The sequence below is a fragment of the Pristis pectinata genome, chromosome 2 (genome assembly GCF_009764475.1).
Source record: "Pristis pectinata isolate sPriPec2 chromosome 2, sPriPec2.1.pri, whole genome shotgun sequence".
Classification (NCBI taxonomy): domain Eukaryota; kingdom Metazoa; phylum Chordata; class Chondrichthyes; order Rhinopristiformes; family Pristidae; genus Pristis; species Pristis pectinata.
The window spans coordinates 105962471-105983714 of NC_067406.1; the positions used below are offsets into that span (position 1 = coordinate 105962471).

The following is a 21244-nucleotide window of genomic DNA, read 5'->3' on the forward strand; positions in this document are numbered from 1 at the left end:
ACGTTTGTGGGGCATGAGAATTGCGCTAAGACATGAGGTGCGCAATAATACTCCAGATTTTTTACCCACATTTTAATAACAATATTATCTGCGATAATAAAGTGCTTGGGATCCTATGTTCACGACTCCACGCGTAATAAAATAATGCTACAGTGTTGACTTTGCTTCTATCATCAAGATTTGATGGCAAGGGGAAAGAAATAAAAAAAACGCCCCAAGGGCAACGCCGTATACTATTAAGATTGACGGAACCGCTGATCGGCATTTGACAAGCCTTCTGTACATTTTATGTTTTTGAATATAATTTTCAAAAACCCTTTAACAAGTAAAAGGCAGGATAAAGGGATGGTTAGTGAAGGATCAGCGGCTATGCATTACCCCACCACCCCCACAATTTAGTAACGTCCCCACTGCGCATGTAGCAAGTGCAGACAGCGCTCCTCCATCTTGAGGGACAGTATCATCCACAAAATACCTTTTAACAAAATAATAACAATAGTGGCAGATGTGGTCAAGGCGCAGCGGGAAGGACTGACGGCGGCGCGGTGAGCTGGCAGGAGCTGCCTTGGCGGCGGCGCCAGTGCTGCGAAAGGCTAGCGTTCGACCAGCACAAGGCACAGTCTGGGACCTCAAACGAAATCTACTTAAAATAAAATTTCACCGACATGCAGGGTGAGTAGAAACAGTCAAAAATTAGTATATTCTTTCGAAATCAAGCCGCACAAAGGTGTCTGTCCTCTGAGTAGTGAGAGGAGCTGTCCAGGCGCCATAGCTCTTGCTGCTTAAATAGGCTTGTGCTGGTCTCGGTCCCCACAGACTGCAGGCAGCGCTGGGACAACCTTGTGCTGGTCTCGGTCCCCACAGACTGCAGGCAGCGCTGGGACAACCTTGTGCTGGTCTCGGTCCCCACAGACTGCAGGCAGCGCTGGGACAACCTTGTGCTGGTCTCGGTCCCCACAGACTGCAGGCAGCGCTGGGACAGTCTTGTGCTGGTCTCAGTCCCCACAGACTGCAGGCTGTGGTGGGACAGTCTTGTGCTGGTTTCGGTCCCCACAGACTGCAAGCAGCGCTGGGACAGTCTTGTGCTGGTCTCGTCCCCACAGACTGCAGGCTGTGGTGGGATAATCTTGTGCTGGTCTCAGTCCCCACAGACTGCAGGCAGCGCTGGGACAACCTTGTGCTGGTCTCAGTCCCCACAGACCGCAGGCAGCGCTGGGACAACCATTGCTGGTCTCAGTCCTCACAGACTGCAAGTTGGGAACCGATAGTGTTGTGCAGCGTCTGTCCCCAGGACTCCCGGACTGTGACAGGATGAGGTTTAATGTTCGGATAGTTATTTTTTAATTTACGAAATATTTGAGAAAGGATGCAGCAACATTTACCCGCAGTATAAATAAAATATCTCTTTCGTACTACGATCTCGTGTTTTGCATGTGTTTAGCATTCGGACTACGCAATGATTTTTTAAGAACTTGTGTTTAACGGGTTGAAATCTTTGAAAATCCGAACAGAAATGTGTACTCACAAATCTGCAATAATCGCAATCACACCAGCACGGAAAAGGCCTTCGACCCAGCGAGTGGACGGAGACCATGAGGCACTCATTCACAGTGATCCCATTCTATTCCTTTCACATTCCCATCGACTTCATCCAGATTCTAACACTCACGTACACGGCAGGAGCAATTTACACTCGTCAATAAACCTTCCAGTTAACAAAGGTCTTTGGGACGTGAGAAGAAACACCCAGAGTTAAGGGAAGAAGGTACAAACTCCACACAGACAACACTAAAGGTCAAGGGTCAAACCCAGGCCACTGGAGCTGCCAGGCAGCAGTTCCACCAGTGGCACCATCTTGAAGGGCTAGGCCTGTGTTTAGTATTGGTGAAACATACAAACGCGAAACAAAGAAGTGTTGTAGAGTCATAGGTTAGTACAGCATAGAACAGGCCCTTCAGCCCACCACATCATGCCTATCCATACTAATCCCACTTGCCTGCATGAATTCTGTATCTCCCTATACCTTGTTCATACAGGTATCTGTCTGGATACCTCTGAAATCTTGTTATTGTTCCTGCCTCAGATAGGAATGAGTGATAACAACGCAGATTTACCGTATTATGATCAATATTGACTCTGGTGTTGAGATATCATTCTTGTTACACATTCTCTGACATGGGCACCTGCACACATCTGCTTAAGTATGTTCAGTTTTTTTTCTATTTGGTCACTTGAAAAATGGAATTTGCAGAATAATTTGACATTTGCTGACAATTTTCCTATTCCAGATTAGCTTTGTGCGGGAGCAGTCACTTTGAGAATGGAGCTGATCAAAGCATTCCTTCTCCTTGTCATCTTCTGCTTTGGTATTGAACGAGGTTTGTCTGGTGAAGCAACTACAAAGAAAGGAAAGGGAAAGAAGAAGCAGTATCCCTGTCCATCGTACGTTATTCCTTTTATTTTATTATGCATTAAAATCTAACCTTGTGAATTTAAATATTTGTTTCCTAAATTATAATAAACTGTGGTTTCAGCACCTTGAATTACATCTTTCCTGGTGTCAGACTGATCTGCCATATAATGAGAAAAGAGAATGGCAAAGGTATTGAACAAGCACAAAACCATGTTGTGGTTACCAACCATGATGCACCTCTTGCTTATAAATGCACCTTAGCACCTTAGTGGTATGAATTCTTAGCCAAGCTCAGCAACAATAAAGAAAATTAAAATTTTGATCCCTTGATATTGCCCTATTCCTTTGGATAAGATAATACAGATATTCAAGAAACTATAATAGCTCCCCTTTAAAGAGAACTGCCAGTGACAAAATAAATATTGCAGTCTGAGATAAATACCTTCATCCTGGGAGGTAGTTTTCCACCATGATAAGTATGACAGACATAATAGCTAACATGTTTGCTGCTGTTCCAGTCAGTAAAATAATTTCATACCCATTAGAAGCATTGTTTGGAATCAGACTTGAACAAAATACAATGTAGGATACAATAGTATAGATTTTACAAATTTCCTTTCCTGAAGTCTTTTCCCCACCGAGCACTCATTTTGGGAATTACTGCATTTTTCAGCAGATGAAAAATTCCACGGGTCTCACTAATTTCAATGTTCAAAATCCTGATAGGCATTCTTGAGAGATAAAGTTCAATGCCAGGATTGCAAATCCATGACATTTAATCACATAATCAGCCACAGCCAAATTTATCCAATGCTTTTGTTATATCAGATAGCATTCCTTGGATAAAATTACCCCATCTAGTCAGGAATCTTGGAATCAGGTTGGGACAAATGCAAAGTTGTTCCAGAGTAAAACCACTGGATTATTTCTATTGCTGGAATATGTGCCTATCATTTGTACTTTGTGAATTGCTTGCATGTAATCTGTGTACCGTTCATCCTTGAATACATAACTTTTACAATAATAGTACTTTTGGTTGAGATAGCTAATCAAATTGTAGAACTACAGACTGTTTACAGGAAAATTATTCTTTGCTTTAAGATGCTGGAGAATTAGGGCAAGAAATGCTTGTTTTCTCAGATGATCCAAAACTTCACAGTCAGTGAAGTGCTTTCGAAATGTGGTCACCATGATCAAGTAAGATATGCAGCAGAGAGTAGGTTGATGGTAATAATTCCCTAAACAGTGAAGTGATAATGACCAAAACATATCTGCTTTATTGATATTCATTGAGGGATAAATATTAGAAAGGATACTGAGGAGAACTCCATGATCTGCTTTGAGGTAGTGTTATTGGATTGTTTAAATCCACACAAGGTAGCAAAGTTTGGCTTAACATTTCATTTAAAAAATTGCACTCAAGGAATTTCATCAGATTGTGCTTCAGACAATGCAGTGGGACGTCAGAAAGTTTGAGGTTGGCTGTGGTATTAATTTTATTGGCCTTAACTCTTCAGTACCTGTGGATAAAAGAAGAATATGCACAGAATTCTTTATCAGTTATACTGATTACCGTGCTGTTTTTATGTGATTATATAGCCTTCAGAGTTCTTCTATTATGGACCTTATGTCAATTTCAGCAGCAGTTAGAACTTTGTGAAACAATGTCTGTATAATATTCCCAGATCATCACTGGATATGCAACATAAAAAACTTTCTTGTAGCGATGTTCCTGGGGCTTAATATTGGGTTTATTGTGTTTCAAGCTCATTATAGTTTTAATAATATGGAAGTGCTTTCTCAATGAGAAATATCTAGTGATCCCAGACCAGGACTTAGTGGGATGGCTGTCAGGATCCTGTCAATTTTGTCTTCCACTATAGCATGCATAGAAACTACAGTATACTGCACATCATGGTGACATTGCACCATATCCAGCATGAAGCAGGCTCCATTGATTTTTTTTTGTGTCTAACACAGTTGGTCTGTGTGCCATAACTACAGAACAACTGGATTCTTCAATAGTTTCTCTATACTTGGGCACACTTTCCTGTGCATGCATAAGAGGTCTTTTAACTACTCCTTTTGTACCATTCAGGGACCTGAACATTGCTTTCAGATAAAACAGTGATTTATTTGTACTTTCAATTTAGCCTACTGTTTTCACAGCCCATGAAGCTGTCTCTTCCACACTGGAAGGTTGTGATGGGTGATAATCAAGCATCGATGAGGTGACTGCGTTATGGAACACCTCTATTCAGACAAGTGTGAAACAGAGCTTTGGTTCATTTTCCTTCTACATTCTATTCCAATAATGATCTGTCCCTCCCCAACTTCTTACACTGTGCCGTTGAAGTTAATGTAAGCCCAAGAAACTCTTGATTAGGGTTCCTCAGCCTTTTTCACTTGATATTGGTAAATTGGTTTATTATTGTCACATGTCCCAAAGTACAGTGAAAAACTTTGTATTGCATGCCATCCATGCAGATCATTTAATTGCAACAGTCCATTGAAGTAGTACAAGAGAAAACCATAACAGAATGCAGAATAAAGTGTTGCAGTTACAGAACAAGTGTGGTGCAGGCAGACAGCAAGGTCCAAGACCATAACGAAGTTTTCAGATTATTTTCACAGACTGTATTTTTCAACAACAGCTGTTGGTAATGTTTTTGCTATTTCCCATTTAAGTTCCTCTGGACCCCAGGTTCTGATTCTTTATGACTGTTCCCATATTTGCTTTGCACCATCATCCGTTTTGCCACAAAAATTTCTCCTGTTGTTCATCCTCTGAGATCTTTCATGTTATTTCTTCCTCTCTCCCACTCCCTGCTTCTTTACTTGCTTAAAATCTGTTACATCTTTTAACTTTTTTCCGGTTCTGATGAAAGATGTCTGAACTGCTTACATCCTGCATTTTCTGTAATTTTACTGATCTCCAGCATTTTATTCAAAAGCTATGTATTGCTTGATATAAATTACTGATTATATGATCTGTAACTTATGCAGATCAGTAACAACATCTCCTCCTCGCTGACAATCAACACAGGCGGTCCTCAAGGATGTGTGCTTAGCCCACTGATCTACTCTCTCTACACTCATGACTGTGTGGCTAAGCGCAGCTCAAATGCCATCTATAAATTTTCCAATGACACCACTATTGTTGGTAGAATCTCAGATGGCAATGAGAAGGCTTAAAGGTGTGAGATATATCGCTGGTTGACCTGGTGTCGCAACAATAACCTCGCACTCAGCGTTGGCAAGACCAAGGAACTGATTGTGGGTTTCAGGAAGGGGAAGTCAGGAGAACACACACCAGTTTTCATGGAGGGGTCAATGGTGGAAAGGGTGAGCAACTTCAAGTTCCTGGGCGTCAGCATCTTAGAGGATCTATTCTGGGCCCAATACATTAATGCAATCATGAAGAAGGCACACCAGTGGCTCTACTTCATGAGGGGTTTGAGGAGATTTGGTATGTCACCAAAGACTCTTACAAATTTCTATCGATGTACAGTGGAGAGCATTCTGACTGGTTGCATCCCAGCCTGGTATGGAGGCTCCAATGCACCGGATCGCAAGAGGCTGCAGAAGGTTGTAGGCTCAGCCAGCTCCATCACAGGCACAACCCTCCCTCCCATCAAGGACATCTTCAAGAGGCAGTGCCTCAAGAAAGTGGCATCTATCACTAAGGACCCTCACCATCGAGGCATGCCCTCTTCTCGTTATTACCATCAGGGAGGAGGTACAGGAGCCTGAAGACCCACACTCAATGATTCAGAAGCAGCTTTTTCCCCTCTGTCATCAGATTTCTGAACGGTCCATGAACACTACCTCATTATTCCATTTTCTCCACTATTTAGTTCTGTAATTCATAGTAAATTTATGTCTTTGCATTGTACTGCTACTGCAAAACAACAAATTTCACCTCAAATGTGAGTGATAATAAATCTGATTCTGATATTGTATTTTCATTCATTTTCAGGATATTGTCATCCCTGGCAAGATTTGTTTATTCCTGTCCCTGAGAAGGCGATGGCAGGATCCATTTATTCTTAATCTGTGTTTTTTGTCTATTACTCAAACCGCAGTTCAGTCCAGGATATCACTCCCAATTCCTTGCGGTCTAGTTTTGTTTAATAATCTGTGTGGCAGCAAATTGAAGGTCTTTTTACCATTCAAGTACACTATATCCACTTGTTGACTCTTGTCTGTTCCACTAGCTGCAACCTCAAAAATCTCCAAATGATTCGTCAAGCACGATTTTATTAACTCTGCTGATCCTATTATTATTTTGTAAGTGCCCTATTACCACCATTAATAATAATTTTTAGCAAATTCCCATTACTGATGTGAGGGCTAATCAGTAGTTACCCATTTCTCTCTCTTTCTCTCAGTGGGTTTACATTTGCTGCCTTTTAGTCTGTGGGAACAATTTTAGAATCAGTGGACTTATGGAAGATGACAAGCAGTTCATCCATCATTGCCATGGTGACCTTCTTCAAAACATTAGGACACAGGTCATTGGGTTTGGTACATTCAAAAGCAGTGTAAATGGATTAAATAAAAAAGTTAAATCAGATAGATTTAGTTAAAATACATTAAACCACTGTAAATTAATTAAAAGCATGAATATAAAGTGAAACAAAGAAAAAATGGATTTAGCGTTTTTAAAGAAGTTCAGCAACCTTAATTAAGTGAATGAGTCACTGCCTTTACACCAGACATTCTTACCAGAAAACTAAGGGCCAAATTGCATTCAGCCCCTCAACTCAGTGAGTTTACTGCTGGACTCAAAAAGTCCAGCGGTGAAGAGGGCGGTCAGATGTGCTGGCATCTAATCTCCAGCAGGTTTCAAATTTCAAAATATCTCTCAGATTTTTAATTGTAAACCAATTTCAGGTACTTTTGTGGGAGAGACTCTCCAGCTTCTGTTGAGTTACCAGTAGAGTCCAGTTACATATCACAGTGATGGGCCAGAGCCACATGCATATCGTCAGGGGCATCATTCGGATCGAATTGTTTCAGTTAAGAGACTCATCTTTCTCAAAGGATTGCAGTGTTGTGTAGTAACGAGATCCTGTCACGTCAGAGTTGCATTGGCTTTGCCAAAGAAAACCGCTGCTTAGGTAAACCGAAGAGGAACCAAGGAGTCTAGCTGTCATAGATGTGGCCACATCTGCACTATTTCTTATTGTTCTATTGTGTAATCATGGACATTGAGTAATTGATTGCCATTGTTTCACTGTCTGGGATGATGAGAAAAGATAAACTGAAGGAGTAGAGTGTGGTGAGGATAGGTGACTGCCTCCATGGAAGTAAGTGTGGTGATTATGGTATCGGCAGCAATGTACCAGCAGCAGTACAGATTGAATCTGAGGAGAGCCCATCTTAAGAGGGGAGGGGAGCTTGGACAGCAAGGCAAGAGAAGGCAACAAAATTTTCTCCGGAAGGGAAAAATGAGAAGTTGGCTCAATGCATGTAAAGATTGCGTGCACAAAAGATTATTGGAAAATCCAATAGTATGGAGCCAAGGTCTATAACATAAGTGTGCAATAGTAGTTGGAAAGGTGGTATTCCCAGACATGAGGCTACGGTGAGGAACATTAATGAAGAACATGCCTTCTAAGGTGTCAGAGTGAAAGTGTTTTTGAAAACTGGGGAATTTAGAGTGCTGATTGTTTGAGTGCCCTGTCAGTAGGAGCTGCATGTGTCTACTTTGAAGTAGACAAATGAAGCAAATACCGCAGTATAATGGCAGTGAGATACTTGTGTAGCAGTGCTCATGGTGGAAGCATCTTTGGAGGCCATCATGAAATGGAAAGGAGATGTTTCAGGGCAGAGCTTCAAGAGAGCCAGCATTACAAAACAGAGAAGATAACCTGGAGCAAAGAACAGCCCTTAATGAGCAATTTGAGTCCAGGAAAGTGAGAATCTCAAAGCAAGACAAAGGAAACCAATCAAGTTGATGATGCTGCTGTGGTGGAAGAGACTCTGTAGTCCTTGGAAGAGGGTATGGTGTCTTTGGGTTTCTGATACTTATAGTGCAGTCAGATAGCCTAAACCAGGTTCAGATTGCGTTGGATTTTTTTCCTAGGAGGATTGTGTTGCCATGTGGAATTGATTTAAAGGAGTCTGAAGATCTTATACATGATGTTACCTCAGGCTGGATATATTAACATTGACTGAGAAAGGTCCAGTGAGAGGACCAGGGGAGCTGAAGTGAGAGTTGCAATATGAAACAACAGAGTGTGCGTGAAGACAATTTTTCTTTCTACTTCTAGTCTTCTTAAAGTGAGAAATTGCTAAGTTTGTGATACTTGGGAAAATTCTGGAAAAAACATAATTGCTATTTCTGTTGTAGTTAGTGGATTTACTGGACTATATTAAATTTGGGTTTTACAGTTGATATTTAGATTAAGTTTACTTAACCATGAAAACAATATATGTAACTCTTGCACAGGATGTGAGATTTTTTTTAATGTATGAAACCTGTTGGACAAATTAATTAGCAGATCTATTGGTACCAGGAGTGCATACTCCTGAATTGTTAGGTTTAGTTTATATGATAGTTGTAGTTGAAAGGATTAAAAAATGAACAGATTTATGTTTAGCTAAATGTATATACATGTTGAAAATAATTATGAACTTGTATAATATAAGCCATTAATGGATAGAATAATTTAAAATGTGGATATTGTTGTTATGGGTTTTTCAAAGGAAAGCAGTATAGTATTTGGGGATGTATGTACCTTTTAAGAAGTGTATGCACAGTACAACTCTGATATTCGGACACCTTGGGACTTTGTAGCTGCTGGACTGGCAGATTCTCTGGATTCTTGGTTGCTATTTCTATTAATACATCAACACTTGTTCAGTTCACATTTTTTTTAAGATGTTGCATAGCACAATTATAAATTTTCCAGTGAAGCAGGCAAGTTGAAAGTGAGCGTGAGAACCAGATTCCTACTGTGTGGAAAGGGAACGTAGAAAACATTATCTGGTGAGCCAGATGCCAAACCATTGGGATTTTCAAATCATCAGATAGCGGATTATCAGAGTTTTACTGTATAATGTAGTGTGAATTAGAGTCAAGTCAAGTTTAGTGTCATACACACAAGTATGTGTATGCACAGCTGCAACAAAAAACTTACTTGTAGCAGTATTACAGGCACATAGCATTAGAGGCACAACTTTAAGAAAAACATAAAATTATACAAGAACTGTAAAAGAAAGAGCACAATTAGAACCAAAAAATAAACAAACTTCATTGTAGTGCAAAGTGGTCAAAGTGATACTGAGGTAGCGATTAGGGTTGTGCAGGTTAATTCAAGAACTGAATGGTTGAAGGGAAGTAGCAGTTCTTGAACCTGGTGGTGTGGGACTTCAGGCTTCTGTACCTCCTGCCCAATGGTAGCTGTGAGAAGATGGCATGGTCCAGATGGTGGGAGTCTTTGATGATAGTTGCCGCTTTTTTGAGGTAGCACCTTATGTAGATACTTTCAGTGGTTGGGAAGGACGTGCTCATGATGTATTGGGCTGAGTCCACTTCTCTCTGCAGCTTCTTGTGTTCCTGTGCATTTGAATTTCTATACCAGACCACGATGCAACCAGTCAGGATATTTTCAATATTACATCTGTAGAAGTTTGTTAGTGTTTGGTGATATCCCAAATCTCCTTAACCTTGCAAGAAAGTGGAGATGCTGGCACACCTTCTTTGTGATTGCATCTACGTGCTGGGTCCAGGACAGATCATCCAATATGCTAACGCCCAGGAATTTAAAGCTGCTGACCCTTTCCACCGCTGATTTCCCCCAATGTAGACTGTTGTATGATCACCCTTTCCACCTCATGAAGTCAACGATCAATCCTTTAGTTGAGTGAGAGGATGTTGTGGCACCATCCAACCAGGTGTCCTATCTCGCTGCTGTACACTGACTCATCACCACTTGTGATTCAGTTGTTGTATCAGCCATTTTTGTTAGAAGTGTTGTTTGTCTTTAATGAAGGTATTATGAAATATTAAGAAGCTTTAAGGTTGTTACTTGCCTTACTGAATAGCAGTGTAAGAGAACCTACAGTGCTACACCAGAGATATAATTGTTGAACTGTGTGGAAGTAAACGGGGAGCAATGTTCTCTTCTATGACTGGAATTCTTCTGTGTGACTTTGAAGAGTATGGCCTTTTTTCATCCTGAGGATTAGCCAGAGACCTTTGTCCATGTATTCATGCTATAATTATAAGGTGAATCACATAACTAAATTCCCTCAGCCTGACCACCATTCTAGTAATAAAAGCAGAAAAAAATGGAAATACTCAGCAGATCAGGTAGTATCTGTGGAGAGAGAGAGTTAATGATTCTTCAGAACTGGGAATGTTATAAGTTACAATAGAACCAAGGTGTGTGATAGGATGGAGGCAAGGAGAGAGGTGTTGTTGGCTGAAAGAGATTGAAAATGGCTTCTCATTCAGGGGAAAGATCCTCCCTGAGCGCAGCCTGTCAAGCCCTGTAACAATTTTGTAAGTTTCAATGAGATCTCCTCTCATTCTTCCCAACCCTAAAGAGAACAGTCACATTCTCCTTATGGCACACCAGTTTAGTGAATCTTTGTAAGACTCCCTCAATGGCAAGTACATCCTGTTACACACAATACTCTAGGTGTGGTCTCATCAAGGCACTATACAATTACAACCAGACTTCTGTACTCCTACAATTAACCCCTCTTGTTATAAAAGCTAATGTACCATTTGCCCCCTTTTCTCCGCTGCATCTACATATTGGGCTACAGTGACTTGTGTACAAACATTCCCAGTTGCCACTGAAATCAACAGTTTTTCATTATTTAACAAATGGTCTGTTTTTGTGTTAAATTCACCAAAGTGGATAACCTCACATCCTCGCATTTTTCCACATTATATTCTGTCTGTTTGAGCCATACAGTCAAACAGCATATAAACAGGCCCTTTGTCTCAATGAGGCAACACCAAACATCAACCACCCATTTATACTAATCCTACATTACTCCCATTGTTATTCTCCCACGTTTCCATCAACACCCCCTAGATTCTACCACTCATCGACATATGGTCACGGGGAGAAAATGCAAATCCCACACAGACAAAACCTGAGTCAAGGTTGAATCTGGGCAACTTGAATTGTGAGGCAGCAGATCTACTGTGCTGCCTGCTCTGACCTATTCACTCAGATTGTCCATACCCCTCCCCCCCCCCCCCCCCCCAAAAGCTTCTTTACATCCTCCTCTGTACTTGCAATCTCACCTCTCTTGTCAGCAAAATTGAAAATATGATATTTGGTCCCCTCAACTAAGTTTTTGATATAGATTGTGAATAGCTGGGGCCCAAGCACAGTATTTACAATATTTCAGATGAGGCTTAAATAGTACTTTGTGAGGGTATAATTTTCTTACTTTTGCATTCTGTGCATCTATTACTAAGTCTTTCTCAATGTCCTACCATCTCCAAAATGAGAGACTTGAGTTTATATAGCAATTTTCACAGAACATCCCAAAGCACTTTAAGTCTTTTGAAATGTAAACATTGTGGTAATGTAGAAAAGGTTCATAAACATGAATCCCCAGACCCCTCTGTTTCAGCATCTCTTTTAAAATTGTTCCAAAATGAATCACCTCACACTTTGCTTTAAATTTCATCTACCATGTGTCAGCCCATTTCACTCTCTGTAAATGTACTTTTGAATTCGGAAAACCATCTTGCTAATTGTTTAGTAAACTGCTGAATTTCAAGTTAATCTGCAGAATTTGATATTATGTCCTATATATCATCAGTGAGGGCAGGTCATTAACATATAATCCAAAAAATACTTTGGTTTTCATACAGACCCATGGACCCACTGCATTCTTATCTCCTGTTTGAAGAAAACTTTCTGGTTTCCTTCCTTCAGCTAATTACATACCCACGTAGCTATGATCTCCTTAATCCTGTCACTGTTACTGATTTTTAAAAAATGAGTAACGTTGCTTTGCTTAGGATAACAAGAACAAAAAGATATAAATTCAAAGTGAGAGCTAGCCACCCAGAAGTGATATTAGAAAGCATTTGTTCAGACAAACAATGGTAAAAGTCTGGCAGTGTCTCCTCCCAAAACAAGCCAGTGCAATTGAGAATTTCCAAATGTAAACTGATAGATTTTTTTGACAAATAATAGCATTAAGATTTGTAAAACCAAAGTAAGTAGATGGAATTATGGTTCAAATTAATCAGCTCCAGAGCCTGAATGACTGCCTTCTGTTTCTATGTTTTCCCTTTTTAAATGGCTGTGATTTTCATTCAGTCGAGGGATCTATAGCATGAATGATCCTTCGTAGAAATTTACCATCTCAGCACCAAAGTCCAAAATCTAATCATGTATGTTAGGAATCTGGGTTCATTTGACAGCTGTTGGAAGACCAGAAGTAGAAACAGGCACCCAACATTCTCCAGGAAAATATCTTCTGGATTTTTACACATAGATTAAATTGTCTTGGCTGCTTGGGGAAGTCTTCACATCACACAGTAGAGAAAGAGCAAAGTGATTTTGGCCTACCTCATCTTTGAGAAGGGCCTTCGAAGCAATTGGCAGGGAACACGTGTGTACTAAACCTTGGATTAAGAGGAGCTACATTTGCCAGTGCTGGGAGAAAACAAATTGTTCGATGCATGGTGGATAAGGGAGAATCCAATTAGAGCACAATCTCCAAACATACGGGTGGCTTGAATGGATTTCAGTACTCGTTTTAAAAACAAAAGGTGCTGGGAAAACTCGGCAAAACAAGCAATATCTGCAGACTGAAAAGCAGAGTTAATATTTCAGAACAATGATTTGGCAAAGTTGGAAAACAAAGGGGGAAGGTTGGAAAGAGTAAAGGGAATGTATGAAAGGATGTGGATCATGATGCAAGTAGTGGTGATGCTAGCTGAGAGAGGTTAATGAAAACTTTTAATCTGAGATGATCTGTCTGGAGGTTTTGTAAATGGAAGGAGAAACAAAGAGCAAAGCTAGGACTTTAATATAGAAAGGTTATTTAAAAAATTGAATGAAGTGTGGTAAATCAATCAAAGTTCAAGAACTGGGATAAGGAATTGGAATATATTGAACTACAAAAAGTCAATACAAATGAATTATGTTCATTGATATTCTTTAGGATTAACTTGTATGTGTGAGGTCAAGAAATTTTGAAAGCCAGCCATTTTTTATGTGCTGTTTCCAATTATATTTGTTTGAAATCTGTTCCCTCATTCCTTCTCACACTTCACCCTCCCCCCACCTTTCAGCTTCATACTTTCTTATTCTTTCTCTATTCCTTGCTTGTTCCCTTTTTAATACCTTCTATTCATCTTTCTCATGGATTCTTCCCTCCTCATTTTTTGCTCTTACCGTGTCTTGTCACCTTTATTGATGGCAATCATTATATCTTTTCCTACTTTTTTTTATTATCTTTTTTCTAATTACTTAACTCATCAATCAGTCCTTCTGGCTTTCATTTCACCACTCGTGCGATCATTCTTTTTGTAAGTCCCAGTCACAGTCACTGACAACCTTTCACTGATGCCTAGTTTGGGTTTCGCCGGGACTACTCAGCTCTATATCTTATCACAGACTTGGTCCAAATATGGACCAAAGAGCTGAATTTTAGAGGTGAGGTGAGAGTGACTGCCCATGACATCAAAGTAATATTGAACCCAAGTGTGACATCAGGGAAGCTTGCTTAAACTGAAGTCAATGGGCATTAAAGGAAAAACTCCCGTGGTTGGAATAATACTTTACAGAAAAGCCGATGGCGGTTGTGGAAGGTCAATTTTCTCAGTCCAGGATATCACTCAGTTCTTCAGGGCAGTATCCTAGCCCCATCTGCTTCATGATTGGCCTTCCTTCCACCATAGGTTAGAAATGGGGATGTTTACTGATAATTGCACAAAGTTCAATTCTATTCATAACTCCTCAGCAATGAGCCAGCTCAGCCTGAATGTAGCAAGAACTGCATGATTTTCAGACGTGAGCTGATAAGGGACATGTAACACTTGTGTCACAGAAGTGCCAGTAATGACAGTGTCCAAGTCCCCTACTATCAATGTTTTGGGGTCACCATTCACCAGAGCTTCCATTGGATCAGCCACATGCATTCTGTAGTGACAGGAACAGGTCAGAGACTGGGGTATTGTATGGCGAGTAACCCACCTTCTGACACCCTGAAGTCTACACCATTTATAGGGCAGAAGTCGGGAGCATCTGGATGAACATAGCTCCAATAATGCTTGAAGCTTGATACCGTCCAGCAGAAAGAGCCTGCTTGATCTCTACCCCATCCACCACCTAAACATTCATTCCCTACACCACTACACAGTTGCTACAGTGTGTACCATCTATAAAAAAGCAACGTAATTACTAGCCTGGGCTGCTCTGACAGCACCTTCTGAACCTGTGACTTCCACCACCAAGAAGGGCAAGGGTTTCTCACTCATGGGAACTTGCCACCCGCAGGTCCCTCCTCAAGTCACACATCATCTTGACTTGACAATATGTTAACGATCCTTCGTCACTCGTTCTGAGTCCTATTATTCTCCACACAACAGTACTCTGAAAGTACCTTCACAAAGTGATGCGCAATAATTGCTAACCTTGCTAACAATGCCCAGATCCTGAAAAATAAATAAATGAAAAGTAAACCTCCATCTGGTTGTGTATCTTTAGCTACTGTGGGATGATTTGCCACTCTGTGTTCGACTGTTCTCCCACATCACTGCTCAAAACCGCTGATTTACTTGCATCAGCTTTCATTTATCAGAAAGTTGAATGGCTTTCAATCAGTCTCTTATTATCTCCTCCCATATTATACTCCATCTGCCACATTTTTACACAGCTACTTAACCTGTACATCTATCCCTACAGACAAATTTGCCTGGAAATTTTCAATACTATGTGATCCAATTTGGATTTCAGCCAGGAGATGATCAAATGTGATCAAGTGATCATTTCAGGATAAAACAGTATTGATCATGAAACTGGCCATGCATATATATGAACCCACATGGGACTGCATGGGTTTCCTCCAGATGCTCCAGTTTTCTCCCACATCCCAAAGACATACGGAGTGGGAGTATAATTGGTCACCGTGAAATTACGCCTACTGTGTAGATGAATTTAGGATCTCAGAGTAGATTTGATGGGAATGTGGTTAAAATAAAAAGTGGGAACAGAGTAAGTGGGTGCTTGATGGGCAGCGTGGACTCGGTGAGCAAAAGGGCCTATTTCCATGCTGTAAGAATCCATGACTCTATGACGTCATTATTCAGGCAATGTCCATTTGTGCCAGTACTAACGTAAATTGGACAAATGCTGTTACCATTTCTGAAACAGTCTCAGGAGAACTAGAAGCACTTTATGCTTGTTTGTTTCTTCTCTTGATACTTCAAGGGCCAGCCACTCCACTGACAATGGGAAGCCTGACTGGGCAATTTCACAACTAACTGCAGAGTGTTCAAACACATTCCAAAGCCTGTGCTACAACTAATAAGGAGTGCTTCCATCAGCCCCGGGCTGCGGTAATACCCAATCATTTGGTGCTTCAGTTGCAATACCACTGGCAGCACTCCACTACTGGGCATGGGTAGTTAGTAATCTCACAGCAGGAGGCAGAAACATTCCCATCTGCAAAGAGCCTGGTCCTTGAATCTTCGGAGACCGTACGTTCTCTCTTTGCAAATAAAGCTTAGGTTTTCCAAGGCTGTTATCACTGATATATATGACGTTCTGCAAGAGGACCCTCAGCCTTGATTTCATGCATGGACAACTCTACATGGAGGTCAAGGTCACATTTACTGACAAATTTCCTTGACCTTTAAATCTTGAATCCTTTGAGCAACTGCTCTGCATTGATGGTGGCCAGGTAGTCACAGCACCCGAGTGCAATATAATTAGCAACGTGTTGATTGGATTGTATACATTATGTAGGAAGATGTACTGAGAGGCTAAAATATCAAGTCAGTGAGGTCCACAATCGTTCAGCAAAGGAAAATCCCTCATGAAACTCTAGCTGAGGTTTATTTTAAGCCACTGTGCCAACTGACCATTTCTAGGTACAAAAGGAAAGAACTGATGAAGTATCAATGGTAGAAATACTGTATTTCACTCAGCTTGCAACAATTGGATCTGATCAATGTATTGACATGGGTTTTTCTGCACAAGCCATCATTTTTCACTAATCGCTCTCTTACCTAATCCTTTCCTTTTCAATCTCTTGCCTAAAGTGTGGGCTTCTAGAGGAGGAGCAATGTGAATAGCAATTTTTCCCATATATTTCTCTACCTTTCTGAGGAGTGGCTCCCTCAGGAGTAGCCATGATAACTATTGTAAGAGCAGAATAAGCAGGGATCAGAATAGTGAGAGAGTAAGTAGCTTCTCATTGCTGGGGATGGAGAACATGATACACTGAAGCTATAATTATTTTTTTAAGATGAAAGCATAACATTTCAATTAGGAGAAAGAGACCGCTTGGTCTCGTGAGTCTGCTGCGCCATTTAACAAGATCATGACTAATCTGATTGTAAGCGCAACTCTGAATTCCTGTCAATCTATGGTAACCTTTCACTTACTTGCTTATGAAGAATCTATTTAATGCAGGCTAAGATAGTAATCAAAGACCTTGCTTCTACCATCCTTTGAGGAAGGGTATTTGAAAGACTCACGACCTACTGAGAGAAATAATTTTGCATATTGTTTTATCTCAGTCTTAAATAGTTGACCCCTTATTTTTAAACAGCGACTCCTTGATTGAGATTCTTCCACAAGAGGATCCTCCATCCTGTCAAGATGCACAGGATCTTCTATTTTCAATCAAGTTTCCTCTCACTAGATGAAGCCTCGTCTGTCCAACTTTTACAAGACAAACCACACATTTTAGTTATTTGTCCAGAAAACCTGCTCTGAACTGCTTTAAGTGCATTAACATTCTTCCTTAAATGAGGACAATACTGTACACAGTATTTCCAGTTGTAGCCTTACAAATGCCCTATATTATTGAAGCCTTACCTCCCTACTTTTGTATTCAACTCCTCTAGCATTCTGTTAGCTTTCCCAATTTCTTGCATACTGGCTTATGCGAATCATGCACTGGGACACCTAAATTCTTTCGGAGAATCCATCCCAAATTTAGTTGCCATTCCACACCTGCGCCACAATAACAATGCAAGCTGTGATGATAATCAGCAGGTTTACCATGGACCCAATCCAAAGGCAGACTGCAGCCAAGCATTGTGTCGTTCAATGAACCAGATTTGATTAGGCAGCTTAAGGTAAAGGAACGCTCAGGAGGCAGTGATCATAATATGACAGAATTCACCCTGCAGTTTGAGAGGGAGAAGCTAAAATCGGATGTATTGGTACTACAGTTGAGTAGAGGCAATTACAGAGGCATGAGAGAGGAGCTGGCCAAAGTTGATTGGAAGGGGACCCTAGCAGGGATGACCGTAGAGCAGCAATGGCAGGAGTTTCTGGGAGTAATTCGGAAGATACAGGATCATTTCATCCCAAAGAAGCAGCTGCATTCTAAAGGGAGGATGAGGCAACCGTGGCTGACAAGGGAAGCCAAAGACAGTACAAAAGCAAAAGAGAGGGCATACAATATTGCAAAAATTAGCAGGAAGCTAGAGGATTGGGAACCTTTTAAAAACAAACAGAAGGCAACTAAAAAAGCAATAAGGGGAGAAAAGATGAAATATGAAGGTAAGCCAGCCAATAATAAAAAAGAGGATACCAAAAGTTTTTTCAGGTATATAAAGAGTAAAAGAGAGGCAAGAGTGGACACTGGACTGCTGAAAAACAACGGAGGAGAAGTAGTAATGGGGAACAAAAAAGTGGCAGACAAACTGAATAAGTATTTTGCATCATTCTTCACTGTGGAAGACACCAGCAACATGCCAGAAATCCAAGAGAGTCAGGGGACAGAAGTGAGTGTAGTCGCTATTACTAAGTAGAAGGTGCTTGGGAAGCTGAAAGGTCTGAAGGTGGATAAGTCACCTGGACCAGATGGACTACACCCCAGGGTTCTGAAAGAGGTAGCTGAAGAGATTGTGGAGGCATTAGTTGTGATCTTTCAAGAATCATTAGAGTCACGGATTGGTTCCAGAAGACTGGAAAATCACAAATGTCACTCCACTCTTTAAGAATGGAGGGAGGCAAAAGACAGGAAATTATTGGCCAGTTAGCCTGATTTCAGTGGTTGGCAAGATTTTAGAGTCCATTATTAAGGATGAGGTTTCATCATCATGATTAAAATAGGCCAAAGTCAGCATGATTTCATTAAGGGGAGACCTTGCCTGACAAATCTTTAGAATTCTTTGAGGAAATAACAGGCAGGATTGACAAAGAGTCAGCAGATATTGTTTACTTGGATTTTCAGAAGGCCTTTGACAAGGTGCTGCACATGAGCCTGCTAAACAAGATAGGAGCCCATGGTATTACAGCAAAGGTACTAGCATGGATAGAAGATTGGCTAACTGGCAGAAGGCAAAGAGTGGGAATAAAGGGGGCCTTTTGTAGTTGGCTGCTGGAGACTAGTGGTGTTTCACAGGGGTCTGTGTTGGATCTGCTATTTTTCACGTGATATGTTAATAATCGGGATGATGGAATTGATGGCTTTGTGGCCAAGTTTGCAGATGATACAAAGGTAGGTGGAGGGGCAGGTAGTGTTGAAGAAGCAGGGAGTCTTCAGAAGGATTTGGACAGGTTGGGAGAATGGGCAAATGGAATACAGCATAGGGAAGTGTATGGTCATGCATTTTGGTAGAAGGAATAAAGGCGTAGACTATTTTTGAAATGGGGAGAGAATTCAGAAATCACAGGTACAAAGGGACGTGGGAGTCCTAGTGCAGGATTCCCTCAAGGTTAATTTGCAGGTTGAGTTGGTAGTAAGGAAGGCAAATGCAAATGCGAGGACTAGGATAAGATAAGATATCTTTATTAGTCACATGTACATCGTAACACACAGTGAAATGCATCTTTTTTTTGCGTGGAATATTCTGGGGGCAGCCCGCAAGTGTCGCCACACTTCTGGCGCCAACATAGCATGCCCACAACTTCCTAACCCGTACGTCTTTGGAATGTGAGAGGAAACCGGAGTACCCGGAGGAAACCCACGCAGACACAGGGAGAACGTGCAAACTCCTTACAGACAGTGGCCGGAATTGAACCCGGGTCGCTGGTGCTGTAAAGCGTTACGCTAAGCACTACACTACCGTGCCTGCCGTGATATAAAAGCAAGAATGTAGTGCTGAGGCTTTATAAGGCATTGGTCAGACCACACTTGGAGTATTGCGAGCAGTTTTGGGCTCCATATCTAAGGACGGATATGCTGGCATTGGAGAGGGTCCAGAGGAGGTTTACAAGAATGAGCACGGGGGTGAACGGGTTAACATATGAGGAGCATTTGATGGTGCTGGACCTGTACTCGCTGGAGTTTAGAAGAATGAGGGGGGGACCTCATTGAAACCTACTGAATACTGAAAGGCCGGATAGAGTGGACGCGGAGAGGATGCTTCCAGTAGTGGGAGAGTATAGGACTAGAGGGCGCAGCCTCAGAATAAAAGGACATCCCTTTAGAACTGAGATGAGGAAGAATTTCTTTAGCCGGAGGCTGGTGAATCTGTGGAATTCATTGCCACAGACAGCTGTGGAGTCCAAGTCATTGGGTATATTCAAAGCAGAGGTTGATAGGTTCTTGATTAGTAAGGGTGTCAAAGGTTACAGGGAGAAGGCAGGAGAATGGTGTTGAGAGGGAATAATAAATCGGCCATGATTGAATGGCAGAGCAGACTTGATGGGCCAAACGGCCTAATTCTGCTCCTATGTCTTCTGGTCTTATGGCTGTGTTATCAATCCAACACTCTTCTCAAACTTCCTTACAGTGTTAACTGTATCTCACCTCCAACAGGATCCCCCTTGGAGTGCTGTCAGTCTACAGAAAAAAGAAGAAAATGTGCTCTGTTGCTTTCACTCTAGAAGTCCACTGATCTCCCCTGCTGCACAACACTGGCTCACTGGAAATATGGATTACTTCCAAAATCTTGGGAGCCACTTTTCAGTGAAGGCAGATACTGCCTCTGCTGTGCCTTTGGCTGAATGAGAGAAGAATACTGGAAGGACAAGCCTTCAAACCCAGCACCCAAGTTCATGGTCTATCCAGAAGCAGTGTTCCCGACATGTCTTTGAATTGGATAACCTACAGATGGCACCTCAAAACACTGGAGAAATACAGTCAGCACTGTCTCTCCAAAATGCTTCAAATCCATTGGTAGGATAAGCAGTCAGCCTCTTATGTGTGCTGCTGCTGCTGTTTGGCTGCCATGGGATATTCCTTTGAGGATTGATGTCCTTCGAATATTGTTGTCAACTCTTTACAGTTACTTCCTTCATCTCACCATCTTCCCTTGTTTTTGCAAAGTGGTCCTGGGTTGACCTCACCAACCTGCTGCAGGCAACATGCAAGGTCATTTTCTTTAACATTGACATTTTATTTTAAGTGCTTATCATTACTTACAGGGTCAAAATCTGGAGAACATGATGTGACATCAGAAATCACAGCCAATGATTTAAGGAGCTCCCTGGAACTGTATTTGATCTCCCAGTGCCCTTTCTCTAGCCTGCATGTAGGTTGGCTACAGCTGGTTAGTGAACTCAAAGGAAGCCACAGTAGGTCCCTGTTAGGTACAGCTCTGTCCAAGAAAGGATTCTCCTGGCCCCTTCCCGTGGTTCCTTTAAATTCTCAGGGATCACATTTCCCAACTGAGTGTCAGAAGTATACACTATGTTAGGACTCAGTGTA

At 41.3% G+C, this 21244-nt stretch overlaps 1 protein-coding gene across 1 annotated transcript in view; it reads left to right on the plus strand.

Annotated features, from left to right (window-relative positions):
* Window positions 1–438: 438 nt before the first annotated feature.
* glrbb (glycine receptor, beta b) overlaps window positions 439–21244 on the plus strand; it is a 114170-nt gene continuing 93364 nt past the window's right edge. The window contains exons 1-2 of the mRNA XM_052037880.1: window positions 439–672; window positions 2289–2442. Coding sequence (XP_051893840.1) covers window positions 2321–2442 — 122 coding nt within the window. The 5' untranslated portion in view covers window positions 439–672; window positions 2289–2320. The remainder of the gene's footprint in view (window positions 673–2288; window positions 2443–21244) is intronic.